General features: G+C 46.9%; 1 protein-coding gene across 1 annotated transcript in view; it reads left to right on the top strand.

Annotated features, from left to right (window-relative positions):
• Positions 1 to 10,730, top strand: part of Klhl22 (kelch like family member 22) — a 38,030-nt gene extending 27,300 nt beyond the window's left edge. Inside the window, exons 5-7 of the mRNA XM_038346251.1 lie at positions 1,370 to 1,562; positions 5,793 to 6,026; positions 9,791 to 10,730. Coding sequence (XP_038202179.1) covers positions 1,370 to 1,562; positions 5,793 to 6,026; positions 9,791 to 10,156 — 793 coding nt within the window. The 3' untranslated portion in view covers positions 10,157 to 10,730. The remainder of the gene's footprint in view (positions 1 to 1,369; positions 1,563 to 5,792; positions 6,027 to 9,790) is intronic.
• Positions 10,731 to 14,426: the final 3,696 nt, after the last annotated feature.

Genomic DNA, 14,426 nt, shown 5'->3' with positions numbered 1-14,426 from the left:
AAAAATGAATAAATCTTCTAAAATATTGTTTTAATTTTTTTAAGGTGAAGAGGGTTGAGAATGTAGGTTGGTGGTAGAGCACTTGCCTAGCATCCAGTGACCACTGACATAGTCCCTGGTGTGGCAGAAGAAAATGAGGATGGGTTTAAGCTGTAGAGGACCTCAGGTGTGGGGATCAGCGGATAGCAGCATGGATTTTGCTGCCATTGATGGGAACAGAAGGACATGGGGAATGCAGGGTTCTATTGAGGGTAGTTAAGTGGACAGTCATGTAGATCTAAAATACAGTAGAGACCAGTGGGTGACAGTTGACATACCAGGCAGCTGAGAGTGCCCTGGGGGGATTGGAAGCTGTGTTTAGGCAGTTTCAGGTAAGAGACACAGCAAACAGAAGGGAGGGGCATCCTGGGCTGACTGAGGTTGAGCAGCAGTGACGGGACTGGCTCTGTGCCAGGTTAGACGATACTTGTTGCTTGAGAGTTAGACCTGTTTTTACAGTTGTCAGGGAAACAAGGCTTTGACTTGGGGACACTATATTTTTTCTGAAAGTGACGTAATGTGGCCTGATATCAGGAAAGTGAGCTGTAGTAACAATGCTTAAGAGTTCCACTCAGTAAGGGTTAGCAGAGAGTTAGGGAGTGTTTCTCCTCTTTCCCTGCACATTGTTGCAGATTGCCCCAGGGAAGCCTCAGCCCAGCAGCCTTCCTGGTCCTGCAGAATCCTATGGCTTCATGTAGTCAGCTTCATCTTTTTTCTTTAGTGGGTTCCATTTCTTTTAGTGGGGTCCCTGGGATCTCACAGGATCCTGCTCTCTGTTGACCATATTCAAGGTGAGAGTTGACGTGCTCCCTTTAGCAAGAAGGATGTCCTGAGGGGATGGGGGTGGAAAAGGCTTTCCTGGCTACCAATCAGAGAACGATAGTTATTTCATGTGTATGAAGGGGGCTGAGGGGAACCTATGACTATCAGGAAAAACAAGGGTATGACAGTGCACAAGGTGACCCTTACCAACCTTTTATAGAAGAATGTTGGAGGAGGCTGGTGCACCCGGTCACCACAGGTGAGAAGATGGTGATCACAGCCTGTGATGGACATTTGGTCGATACAAACCCTAGAGGTTGTTCCTTTGAGGGGCCTACCTCATGGACAGAAACTCAGGCGGTTTCTTGCTACATTCCAGGCCATGTTGTGATCAAACTGTGTTCCGTGAACCTCTGTCATGGCTCTGGGTCAGCAAAGTCTTAACTGTCAGGATGGAGGGTGTTTCGATCAGACTGCAGCAAAGAAGTGGGGGAGGGGTAGAAATTGTGAGCCTGAAAGGCAACTTGTTCTCCTTGCCAGTGACATACTGTTCTCATGTCCTCCAAAGGTATGACCCGAGGCACAATCGCTGGTTCCAGATCCAGTCCTTGCAGCAAGAACACGCAGATCTGTGTGTGTGTGTCGTGGGCAAGTACATCTACGCTGTGGCCGGCCGTGACTACCACAATGACCTGAGTGCCGTGGAGCGCTATGATCCTGCTACCAACTCCTGGGACTATGTGGCCCCACTCAAGAGGGAGGTAAGGAAGCCCTCCAGCAGGAGCCTTCCCAATTCCCTTCCATGAGCTATACTCAGAGGCCCAGATCTTTTCTTGGCTGACACAAGCTGGACGATTTCCAAATATGTCAAAACAGAGGGACTCGGAGCCTGGAGAGCAGCCTGACTCACAGGTCTTTCTTTACTCAAACTCCTCCTTACAGAGGTCACAGAATGAGACCTTTGAAGGTCTTATTTTTATCAAGACAATAATCGTCGTGTACATACAGCATAGCACCTTGCTTCAGTCTAGTTTGGAGATGCTTAAAATTATGTACATGATGCAAAAGTAATGCTTTATGGGGGTGCATCTAATTTTTTTGTGATTACTGGGTACTTTGACCTAGCCCCAATTACCTGTAGTTTCAGGGCAATGATAGGCCTTGTTGGCATCAGCTCTAAAGTCCTGGCCTCTGAAGAAAGATGGCCAGGCCCTCCAGAATCAGGATGGTGTAGTGGTCACACATAAAAACTCTGCCCAACAGGAACCTGGACAAGACCTGTGGCTTTGGAGTCTTTCCACTGCCTATCATTTTTCTCTCTCACCCTTCCTCAAGACGTTGGGGATTAAGACTTGCCCTCAATTAAGACTTGGCCAAGTCACTCACACAGCAGGCCTGATTCCTGTCATCCTCTCTACAGGCCCCCAGCCATGCCAGATCCTTGCTCTTTAGCTTCTTTGCAGGGAAGGAGGCCCTACCTAGTTCTGGAGAAAGGAGCAGATTTTGCATGGAAAATATCTGGGGCTGTTGAGACCTGATAGATCCTACTTGAGGAGTTTGAGAAAGGTTTGTAGACAGAGCTGCAGTTCTTCATCTTGGCCACATAGGAGCAGTCTTGAGCTTCATTCAGTTTATTCCGCAGCTAGACTCCTTCATTTCTTCATGCATGTGGTCATCTCTTCCACTAAGTCATGGAGACCCAGTGGTGACAAATGACAAACCCTCCTCCAACAGGTGGATTGCAAAAGAGACTTGCTAATCAACCCAGACACTACTAGAGTAGTTACAGTAGGTAGATGAAGGAAATGACGTCGGTCTGAGTAAGTGTCAGAGTAAGGCCTAAAAATAAAATTAGCCATTTTCAGTGGACAAAGGAGCTTCCAGGCCCGGGAGAGACGAGCTTTGAAGAGCCTGAAGAGTAAAGAAGTAAGGAGGGCAGTGTTGGTGTGTGTGCTCTAGGACTGGGCCAGCCTGTGGAGGTCGAGGGAAATGGGAGGGCTGAGAAGTGGTTTGGAGGCTACTGGAAGATGTTCGTAGATGCAGATGTAAAGCTAGGCCCTTTAGACAAATGAAACAGAACAAAAGACAGATGTGGTAACAGTGCTGAGAGACAGACAGGAGGGCCACAGCAAATTTGAGGTCAGCCTGGTCTGCATAATGAATTCCAGGGCTACATAGCAAGACCCTGTCCTAACCAAAAGAACAAAACAAAACAAAAACAGAAGACAGTGTTAAGGATATGGGCTAAATGAGTTTATAGACTTGATGTCAAACATTTAAGCCATGGAAAAGGAAAACTGATAAATCGGATCTTTTCAAAAATTGAAAACTCTTGCTGGCAAAAGACCTTTTTAAACAGTGCCCTTAAATTTGATGGGCGGTGGTGGTGCATGCCTTTAATCCCAGCACTTGGGAAGCAGAGGCAAGCGGATCTCGGTGGGTTTGAGGACAGCCTGGTCTCGAAAAACCTAGATAGATAGATAGATAGATAGATAGATAGATAGATAGATAGATAGATAGATAGATAGATAGATAGATAAGTGTGCCTATTTATGTTGGTGTGTGGCAAGGGACTTGTCAGTATCAGAGAACAGCTTCCAGGAGTTAGCTCTCTAATTCCTCTGTGTGAATCCTAGGAATCAAAGTAGGGCCTTTGGGGTGGGCAGCAAGAGCTTGTAGAAATTGAGCCATCTCACAAGCCCCGCCTCCACATTTTGAAAAGAAACTTATGAAAAAAGTTACTGAGTAGCAAAAAAATAGATGCAAACCATATGTCTGAACCATAATATTGAAGATGACAAGTCTAGTATTGGGGTTTGTGCCTTTAATTACTGTATGAGGCTCCTCTGTGCTATAGAGAGCCTCTGGAAAAACAAACAAGACAGGAGGAAGTAGGAGGGAGCAAAAGAGTGGAAGAGATTTCACTGAGAAGATAGACAGATGAACACATAAGAAAATTGTATTGTTCATCACAAGCCACAGTGAGTGCTGCCTGAAACAGAAAGTGGCTGCTCCTCTGAAGTTCATGCCACACAAGATCACAGGTCGCCTATGCTCTGCCTGTGAGAATGTAAAGTAGTGGCAGCATCTTCCAGCTGCCATGAAACTCAGAGCTTGCCATCCTGGGGATTTATCTCAGGGAAATGAAGACTTTACCATGGATAATAATAACCACTTTTTTTTGGATAGTAGCCAGAAAGTGAACAAATGTCCTTCAACAGGTGAATGGCTTAATAAACTGGTTGATTCACAGCAATAAAAATGGAGAACCTAGACGGATAGAAAGCCAGTTGTAAAGGTTCTATTTTCAGACCAGGTAAGATGGTATGTGCCTTTAATCCTAGCACTTGGGAGGCATAGACGGGGAATCTTGAGGCCAGCTTGGATAGTATAGTGAGTTCAGGACGTCATGGATTCACAGAGAGTTCCAGGGTAGAGAGACCTTGTATCAAAACAAGACCAAACCTGTTCTGTCTTAGTTATATGTTCTTGAAATGACAACATTGTAGAAATGGGGAAAAGACTGATGATGGTCAGACATTCGGTATGGGGATTTGGGTCAGGAGAGAAGTGGCTGTGACCATTGTCCTGACCAACAGAGAGATTAATTCTCCCAAGCCAAGTGTTTGTTCAGGAACAGCACAGCACTGCAGTCTGACACACCATCACTGGAGTGGGGGTGTTCTTTGTATGGTTGTCCTTTATGATCTGACCCTCCAAGGAGAGTGCAGTCTGTGAGGCTGAAGTCATAACAGTATCTGTAAAACCTACACATCTGAGCCTGCTCTGTCACAAGCCTAATCCCAGCTCCTTGGAAAACAGACAGGAAGAGCAAAAGGTCAGGTGAGCCTGGGCTACAGACTATAAAGCCAGACCCTTTCTGAAAGTAAAACAATTGCAAGGGTTCCTGGGTGCAGTGGCACAGTCGTTTAGTCCCATAACTCAGGAGGTCGAGGCAGGTGGATCTTTGTGATTTTGTCTACAGAGCACATTCCAAGATAGCCAGAAAAAACTACACAGTGAGACCCTGTCTCAAAAATCACCCCCACCAGAAGAAAGAAATGTAGGGGCTAGGAATGTAGCTTAGTTGGTAGAGTGCTTGGCTAACATGCATGAAGCCCCAAGTTCAGCTCTCAGTGTCAAATAACCCTGGAGTCATGCACATACCTATAATCCTACCCAGCATTGGGTGGAAGCAGAGAGATCAGAGGTTCAGGGTCATCCTTGGCTACATAGCAGGTTCTAGGCCAACCTGTGATACCTGAGACCCTGTCTCAAAAAAAAAAAAAAAAAAAGATAAGTATGACTCAGTGGTAGGACATCTGCCTTCATTTGCAAGCCCATGTGTTCAGTCCCCTATCCTGTATTACTTAACACGTGGTACAATATAAATGATATGTAAATTCTTTTTTACAGAGAACTGACTCTCTGTACATGTTCAGTACAGATGTAGTATTTTAATTGAAATAATTTTTGTCCTTGTTTGGTTAAATCCAGAGATGCAAACACATGGGTATGGAAAACCAACTATATTTGATACTTTATCTCAATCTTTTTCTTTTCCTCCTTATAGCATACTTCCTGTGGGTAGGAACTATCTGCAGACACATCTGGAAAGGTTGGGCGATGGAAAGTGCAGGTTCTCGCTGCCAGTGTGCTTCTCTGGCAGCTTGGGGCGGGCCTTGGTTTTCTTGTTCCCTGTCCAGACGTTTCCTTTAGGGACAAAGAAACACAAAGATTACAATCAGTCTGGGTCTGTAGTTAACATACCCTCTTGGAAAGAGGTTAGGGATCAACAAGTAGGGCAATATAACCTGATAGAATCTGGGGTGAATTCTCCTCAGTATGTGAAGGTACATCAGATGTGAAACCTTGATTGGTGTGTTACCAGGCAGGTGCAGAGTGGTGGCGGCAGCTACTACTGGCCATCTTGCTCACTGCCTTCTTGCCTATTCCCTGTCTTTCCTGTCCCTTTTGGTGACTCCAAACAGGTGTATGCCCATGCAGGCACCACACTGCAGGGAAAGATGTACATTACCTGTGGTCGCAGAGGAGAGGACTACCTGAAGGAGACACACTGCTACGACCCAGAAAGCAATACCTGGCATACTCTGGCTGATGGGCCTGTGCGACGTGCCTGGCATGGCATGGCTGCCCTCCTCGACAAGCTGTTTGTGATTGGAGGCAGCAACAATGATGCTGGCTACAGGAGGGATGTACACCAGGTGAGCTGGGCCCAGGGAGTTCCCCTGTACCCTCTGGTTCCATTCATGCATAGCCTCCCTACTATGTATATCCTTCACCAAAAGGGCACATGTGTTAGACTTGTTGAACACATACCAACTTATCATCACTCCAAGCCCACAGCTTACATGAAGGCTCATACTTAATGCTGCACATTCTCAATAATACAAACATATGACCGCCATAGTAGTTCCACTTGTGTTTTCATCAAAAAGTTACACACCCATCCATGCTTAATGTGGTGGAACACACCTTTTGTCCCAGCACTCGGGAGACAGAGAGGCAGGCAGGTCTCTGGGTTCAAAGCCAGCCTGGTCTATAAAAGGGAGTTCTAGGACAAACTCACATTGTAGACCCTCCAACAAAGACTAGAGAAGAATTGAGAGGCACTTATCCTCTCACTTGTACTGTTTGCTCTCAGTCTGTCTGTGACTTGCTTCTTGCTGTTCATAGTCAAAGAGCATCCCAGGTCAAGTTTGGTAGTCCATTTCTGTAACCCCAACACTTGAGCCTGAGGCTGGAGGATTCCAAGTTTAAGACAAGTCTGGGCTATTCAGTAAAATGAAGTTAAAGAAACAAAATGTGCTTTTCTCACCAGTGTTGTCCCCAGTGTTCTCCACTTTAACATTGTGTGTGTGTGTGTGTGTGTGTGTGTACATTGAGAAATTAAACAAACTCAGAATATCACATGTGCTAGAGAGACGCTATACCACAGTTAATCTACAGTTGACTTTTATTTTGAGGTAGAATTTCACTTAGTTTCCCAAGCTGGCCTTGAACTCACTTTGCAGCCCCATCAGAACTCCTAGCTTGGGCAATCCTGCCTCACTTCCTTTAGCTGTGCCAGTGTAGCAGCTGTGTAACTGCTGCTGCCCCAGCTCCAGTACTGGGCAGCACTCTGTTCTGAGTGTATCATCTGGGTTAGTCTAAGTTTTACTCCACGTTACAGTATGAATAAAACTGTCATTGAAGAGCCTGTCAGGTAGTTCCGATTCTCTCAGATTCATGAATCTCAGCCCCTACCCCAGACCATTGACTTGGAAGCTCTGGGGAGTGGGGCTTGGCCGCCTGGATTAACATTTCCTAACCTGGTAGAACTTGATTAGTGTAAAAGTTCTCATTGTTTCTATCACAAATTGCCACAAACCTTAAGATGAATTTATTGTCACAGTCATAAGTCCAGCAGACTGACATCAAGATGTCAATGGGGTATCTTTCCCTGTTGGCAGTATTTAGTTTGTGGTGATTACAATTTCCTGGCTAGCTGTGGACAGCCTTTCTTGGCTGCCTTCACTTGTGGTAACCACTTCATCTTTAAGCCGGCCAGGGCAGGTGGAGTCCTTCTTCCTGTCCCTTCCACCTGACTTTCCCTTTCTTATTTTGAGTAATTAAAGATGTTCCTCCAGTCATGATAGGATTGTAAATCTATAGTTTTATAACAAACTAAAACTTTGCTAGTTCAGATGTACATTTAAACCAGGCTAAGGAAGATAGCTGTGTCCATAAAGTGCTTTCCATAGAAGCATGAGGACCAGAGTTTATTTCACCCACATCATAAAAACTGTTGTAACCCCAGTGCTGGGACTTGAAGACAGGCAGATCTCTCTCTGGAGCTTGCTGGCCAACATAACCTGATTGTTGAGCCCAGGTCTCCATGAGAGATCCTGTCTCAGAACACACAGTGGGTGACTCCTGAGGAACATGAGGTCGACCTGGCCTCCACACAGACAAATGCATGTAGCCCCTGACCTATGGGCTGCCGTCACTTAGCAGCATGGGACGCTGTAGGAGCTCAGCTGTTCCCTTGGAGATGGAGTGGTTGACAGGGGCTGCAGCTCATCCTCTCACCCAGTGTCACACAGGAATCACACTTAGTTAACTAACTCAGGAAAAGGCTCTGAACCGTGATTTCTGCCAAATTTTACAGCAATGTAAAGCTGAAAATTTTAAGTGAAACCTTAGGTCAGATCTGTCTGTAGACTGGGCACAGTGTCACACTCCTGAGCTGACTCTGCAAGTTTGAAGCCAGCCTGGTCTACATAAATAGCTACATGCCTGAGAGTGTTATATATGTGGATGGGTCTACCCAGAAAATATGTCCCCCCCCCCAAAAAAAAGCTGCCCCACAACCCTTAATCACATCTATAAAGCTAGTTTTGCCATGTAAAATGACACATTCATAGGTTCCAAAGATTAGGATGTGGACAACATCCTGGGGTGAGGAAGCATTATTTTGTCTATGGTACCTGGAATCCCAATTTGACTATTTAGTGAAACAGATAAGATTTTGAGCTATGGGGTTGGACAGATGACCTAGTGGTTAAGAGCACTGACTGCTTTTCCAGAGGTCCTGAGTTCAATTCCCAGCAACCACATGGTGACTCATAACCATCTCTAGTGGGATCAGATATCCTCTTCTGACATAAAAGTGTGCATGCAGATAGAGCACTCCTATACATGAAATCTTTTTTCATTTTTTTCATGAAATTTCTTTTTTAAAGAAATCTTTAAAAAGAAAAAAAAATTTGAGCCATTGTTACTTAGGCCTGTCACCTCAACACGTGGGAGCAAAGTAGGAGAATTGCCACAACTTCCAGTGGTCGTCCACACACCAGAGTCCAGCCAGCCAGGACTGCATGGCAGTATTTATTTTTATTTATAAAATGATCTGAATATGCACCCCAACTTGCTGTATTGATGAGATGAGACTGACCTAGGCCTCTGTCTCCCAAGTGCTGGGATTAAAGGTATGTGCCATTACTGCCCAGCTTGAAGGAGAAATTTATTTTTTTTAAATTTATTATGTATACAATATTCTGTCTGTGTGCATGCCTGCAGGCCACAAGAGGGCACCAGATCTTATTACAGATGGTTGTGAGCCACCATGTGGTTGCTGGGAATTGAACTCAGGACCTTGGGAAGAGCAGGCAATGCTCTTAACCTCTGAGCCATCTCTCCAGCCCTAAAGGAGAAATTTCAATATCTCTCTCTCTCTCTCTCTCTCTCTCTCTCTCTCTCTCTCTCTCTCTCTCTCTCTTTCTCTCTCTCTCTCTTTCATTTTTTTTGTTTTTTTTTTTTTTGTTTTTTTTTCGAGACAGGGTTTCTCTGCAGCTTTTTTAGAGCCTGTCCTGGAACTAGCTCTTGTAGACCAGTCTGGCCTCAAACTCACAGAGATCCTCCTGCCTCTGCCTCCCGAGTGCTGGGGTTAAAGGCTTGTGCCTCCAACACCCAAACATAATAACATAATGTCTCTTAATACATACGACTTTCTGACATGTGAGACAGGCAAACACTGGCTTTGCCTTACCTTTATTGGCATTGGGTTTTATGATTTCCTTCCTTCCATGGTTGCAGGTTACCAGGTGACATTTTGGTTTACATTTCTTGGATTATTAGTAGATTTTTTTTCCAAGTCTCTTTTTTTTTTCCTGCATTGACTATTTTATTAATGAAAAGAAGGTTGGTGGTCTTACTTGGTCAGCAAGTAGCTGCTTCCACACACACTCATGAGTATGAGTAGGGTGTTATGAAAAGGAAAGATGTTAGGTGGGATCCATGGGAGCGGGAGAAGCAGGACTGGATATGGAGATGAGAGGGAGACTCCTGCTGATGACTGGGGAGGTAAGATGTTGGTCTACAGCCAAGTGAGGCTCCGAGTAACAGATGACAAAAATGAACTGGGGTAGGGTAGGCTGGCAAACTGTCTCAGAGGATGCCTGTGTTGACCCTGACCTTGGCTTTGCAGGTGGCTTGCTACAGCTGCACATCTCGGCAGTGGTCAATGGTTTGCCCACTCCCAGCTGGGCATGGCGAGCCTGGTATTGCTGTACTAGACAACAGGATATATGTGCTGGGTGGCCGCTCCCACAACCGAGGCAGCCGCACAGGCTACGTGCACATCTATGACATGGAGAAAGACTGCTGGGAAGAGGGACCCCAGCTGAACAATTCCATCTCAGGCCTTGCAGCCTGCGTGCTCACCCTGCCCCGATCCCTGCTCTGTGAGCCACCCCGAGGGACCCCCAACCGTAGCCAGGCAGATGCAGACTTCGCCTCTGAAGTAATGAGTGTGTCCGACTGGGAGGAGTTTGACAACTCTAGTGAGGACTAGGGCTCTCATGCCTTGTTTTTGGGAGGGGACAGCGGGTGGTGATGGCCATAGGGTCTGGGTTAGAATACCAGGCTCTGGGGTGGGGCCCTTCCCAAGCCCTCCTGGTTCACCAGCTGCCCTTTCCACTCTGTATCTTCAACCAGCCTGCTGCCAGCGTTTGCAAACTCTGTGGCTGTGAATTATATTACAAAGAAGTGCTCTGGAAAGGCTGGCTATCCTCTGAGGGAGTAATCAGGCCCATCCTCTGAACTCTGAAGGGCTGCTGTCTTGTTTGGCTTCTTCTTCCCCTTAGTCTGGTCCCTGATGGGTTAAGTAAGGTCCCTTCTGCAAGAGGTCCTGGGTCTAGCAGTCATAGCTGTGGTCAGAGCTCATGACTCCTTTCTGTGGACCACATGATCTGGTGAGCAGCTCCAGCTGCCTGCAGCTAGGGCCTTGAGCAGCTGGGGAACTCTTAAGGTACAGAGGATACCGTGTACCTGGAACTGGTTCATAGGGATGAAGAGATGCCCCCATAACTTTGTGTTTCTGACCCAGTATTGTTGAAAAAAATGAAATAAAACATTATGCAAAAGGTGTTGTGTCTTCTGTGGCAGTCTGGATTTTTTTCCTTTCTAGTCAGTGCCTCTCTTGAGTGGCATCCAGGGAGGCAGTTTTCAAGTCAACTGCCCTGGTGAATGGGCTTGGCATGGGAACTGAGGCCCTGCTGTATACCACATGGCACCACAAGGTCACTACCCGGCTTCAGACGTCTGATAAGCTCCCCAAGCTAAAAGGATGTTGGTCACGGAGACCAGGACCTGCCCCACTGAGGTGGCAAATAGCTACCTTCCTCCCAGTCAGGGCATCTAGAATGTCTGCCCTGTGGCTCACCAGCTCCTCCTGCCCTAGTCTCTGGGCAGCCTGCCACTGGTTGTTGCAGACTCTGGTTGTGATGCTGAAGGAGTAACTTAGTCCCATCCTCCTTGGAGAGCCTAGGATGGTTTACTTCACTGGATGGATGACATCCAGGCTGGTTGAAGGTAGAAAGTTCTTGGCTCCTGGGAGTGTGATTCAATGCTGAAGCACTTGCCTAAAGTATGATCCAGACATGAAAATAGAAAGGAGTGAAGTCCTAGTCTGTGTCAGGAAATAGATCTAAGGCACAAGAGAAGGGGTGGCAGTGTCTATCACCCAATTGTGGGTTCCTGTATAGGACTTCTTCCCACCTCATGACTTCCCAAAAGTTTGTCAGATAACCCTTGGGGAATCAATCGTCCTGGGGGCTACGTTAGCATAGCAGGTGACTCTCTAGTCACCTTTACTAGCACCTCCCCTACCATTGGGAGCTGTCTGGTGGCCTCAGAGTCCAAACATCGACCTTGCTTCCAGAACACCTTCCCTGCTGTTTGCTCCAAGATCTTCAAGTGCAGATTCCTATCACAGACCACAGACCTCCCGCCAGGAATGAGCAGCTGGACAGAGAGAGCACCCAATCTTCCCACTGGTGCCCTTTCAAGGAAGGGGAGAATGCAGAGGGGTGGGGTGATGGAGAGATGGGCTGAGAAAGGGTAGTCGGTCACTGTGGGTCCCAGAAGGCAGTGGATTGGAGAGTTGGAGTTGGTATAGTCCACAAGCTGTATCTGTAAACCTCACTGTCTTAAGATCTTGGGCCCCTAAGGGAAAGATGACATCACACAGATACCTCAGGGTGACAAACCCCACCCAAATGTTTTTTTTTTTTTTTTTGATTTTTCGAGACAGGGTTTCTCTGGAACTAGCTCTTGTAGACCAGGCTGGCCTCGAACTCACAGAGATCCACCTGCCTCTGCCTCCCGAGTGCTGGGATTAAAGGCGTGCGCCACCACCGCCCGGCTACCCCACCCAAATGTTAACACCTGCCTGAAGAAAGCCACTTCTCCCAGTTCCAAGTAGGACACCATTTTGCAGGTCTCAGAGTACTTTGTGTACCTGTGTGCTAACATTGTCATCCAAGCCAAATGTTCTGGTTCGGTTCTGGTTGGCCAAAGAGTAAGGGGAGCCCTCTGAGGTCATATGGGTCTTTCTGGTCGTGTATTCTGGCTTTGTCTATACTGCACTCTCAGGACATGAACTATCTGACCTCATCTCAGTCCCATGCCCCTTGCCTACAACCACAGGAGGGTATGAAGTCTCTGATGACACCCACTGCCCATTGTCACCACTCCCAATGTTAAACTGTAAACCAAAGTAAACCTTTCCCCTTTTTTAAAAAAAAATTTTTAAGACAGGATCTCTATATAACCCTGCGTGTATTAGAATTTGCTGTGTAGATAGAAAAGGTTGTCCTCAAGGTCCTGTCTCTTGAGATCTAAGGCATGCCAGCAGTAACACCCAGGTAAACTTTCATTTTCTTTCTTTCCTTCCTTCTTCCTTCCTTCCTTCCTTTCTTTCTTTTTTGAAACAAGGTTTCTCTGTGTAACAGTCCTGGCTATCCTAGGACTCGCTTTTTATTGTAGACCATCACTGGCCTCGAAATCAAACTCACAGATATCTGCCTGCCTCTGCCTCCCAAATGCCGGGATTAAAGACCGGTGCCACCACCAGCAAACTTTTCTTTATGTTGCTTTTGTGAACATATTTTGTCACAGCAGTGGGAAATGTAACACAACATCCAGAGTCATCTGGAGGTGAACCTACAAGGCTGCAGTGTGCACCAGGTGCCCAGGCAGGAGCACACCCTGACTTAGGAAGATGGGTAAATGGGGTGTGTGGGTGACGTGTAGAGTCATGTAAGGAGGGTGTCCTGCAGGTTGTGCTTTCACAGACATCAAGCCATGGGAAGCGTGTAAACTGATGCCATTGGAATGTGGCCCAGCCAGGGTTTCCCCTAAGGTCCAGTAAGGTCAATACCTATAAAGTCTGGGGTGAACCTGGCAACCACAGGCACTGCTGCTGGTGGTAACCATGAGAGCCTCCTTGGGTAGAACGCTGCGGAAGGCAGAGCAGTGCTCAGGCTCAGCTTCCCAGAAGTGGCTGGCTTATTGACTTGTGTTGAGAAGTGTTTGCATTTGTGACCACATAGAAAGACTTCCTTTTACCCACTCACCTCCCTGCTGCACCACCAGCCTCACCAGGCTGATGGGCTGAGGAGACCTGAGGTCCCACCCCCCTCCCCCAGCCTGCTAGTGCCTCTGGCCTTGAACCTGTCCATTCTTCTGGTCCTTCAGGCTCCCTTTCTACACCACCTGCCCCTGATACTCAAGCTGCCTTCTGCTTGCTACTCCAGAGGATGTTGTCTAATTTTCCCCTCCAGTCAGAAGGACAAACTCCTCCTTGGTGGGACGTGGCTGCCAACAGGTGTCTGAACTTCCTGTTCGGGGTCTGGGACACAGCCTACCCCCTGGGCTCTCCTACTTTGTGTTTTCTGAACCTATACAACTCCAACTCTCTCCTCTCTGACCTGAGGTGTGGTAACCATAAGTATTGTGTTCAGCTATTCCTGGGTGAAGCCAGTGATTCAAGACAGTTTTGAAAGTAGAGCTTTCCTGTTAACAGTAAAGGGCCGACTAAGGGCTCCTGCCCTAAGCCTCCATCTTGCCTAGGGGTTTCATCGTTGGAAGGATAGCTTTAATCATGGCCACGTTGATGCTAGGATGGTCATTGATTCTGAAGCTCCTTTGACAGGCATGATGATGTCATACTAAGGTCACTGGAGGTTCCTGATGAAGGAAACTTACAAGTCTTAGAAGGCTTCTTGTTTCTCTTCCTTGACAGCTCACTTTAGTACACAGGAAATAAAACAAAAAAGCAGATTTGGTAGAGACAGATCAGCCTACTTAGTAGCTTCCCCGTGGCCCTGCTTGTCCTGATGTAATAGGGGTCTCTGTAAGCATTGCAGCTTGGATGGAAAGGGAGGGATCCTGGCAGTTAGGAGCCAAGGAATACCAGAAAGTCACCATAAGCCTAGCAGCTTGCAGCCCTGCTCTACAAGGGAAAGGTTTCCGCAATGCAAGTGTAACAGGTTCTGCTCTGACAGGAGAGTCTTACCCCAGCAAAGTTGTTTACAGTTTCTGCTGAAGTCCAATGTAACACTTGGCTCTGCTAGGGGAACGTTACAGTATTGCTCGTTCGGGGGGGGTCTGGCAGAAACCTCATTCAGGAGATTTGTTGGGAGAGAAGAATGGAGGAGGGTGATTCTGCCAGGGTGGGAAACCTGCAGCTGCAAACTGAACAGGTGCAGGGCATATATAGAGCTTCTTAGGGGCAGGTTTTTTCCCAAGGTGAAGATTTTCGAGATGGCAACTGGTTGAAT

The sequence above is a fragment of the Arvicola amphibius genome, chromosome 10 (assembly GCF_903992535.2).
Source record: "Arvicola amphibius chromosome 10, mArvAmp1.2, whole genome shotgun sequence".
Classification (NCBI taxonomy): domain Eukaryota; kingdom Metazoa; phylum Chordata; class Mammalia; order Rodentia; family Cricetidae; genus Arvicola; species Arvicola amphibius.
This window is presented reverse-complemented; position numbering and strand designations above follow the sequence as displayed.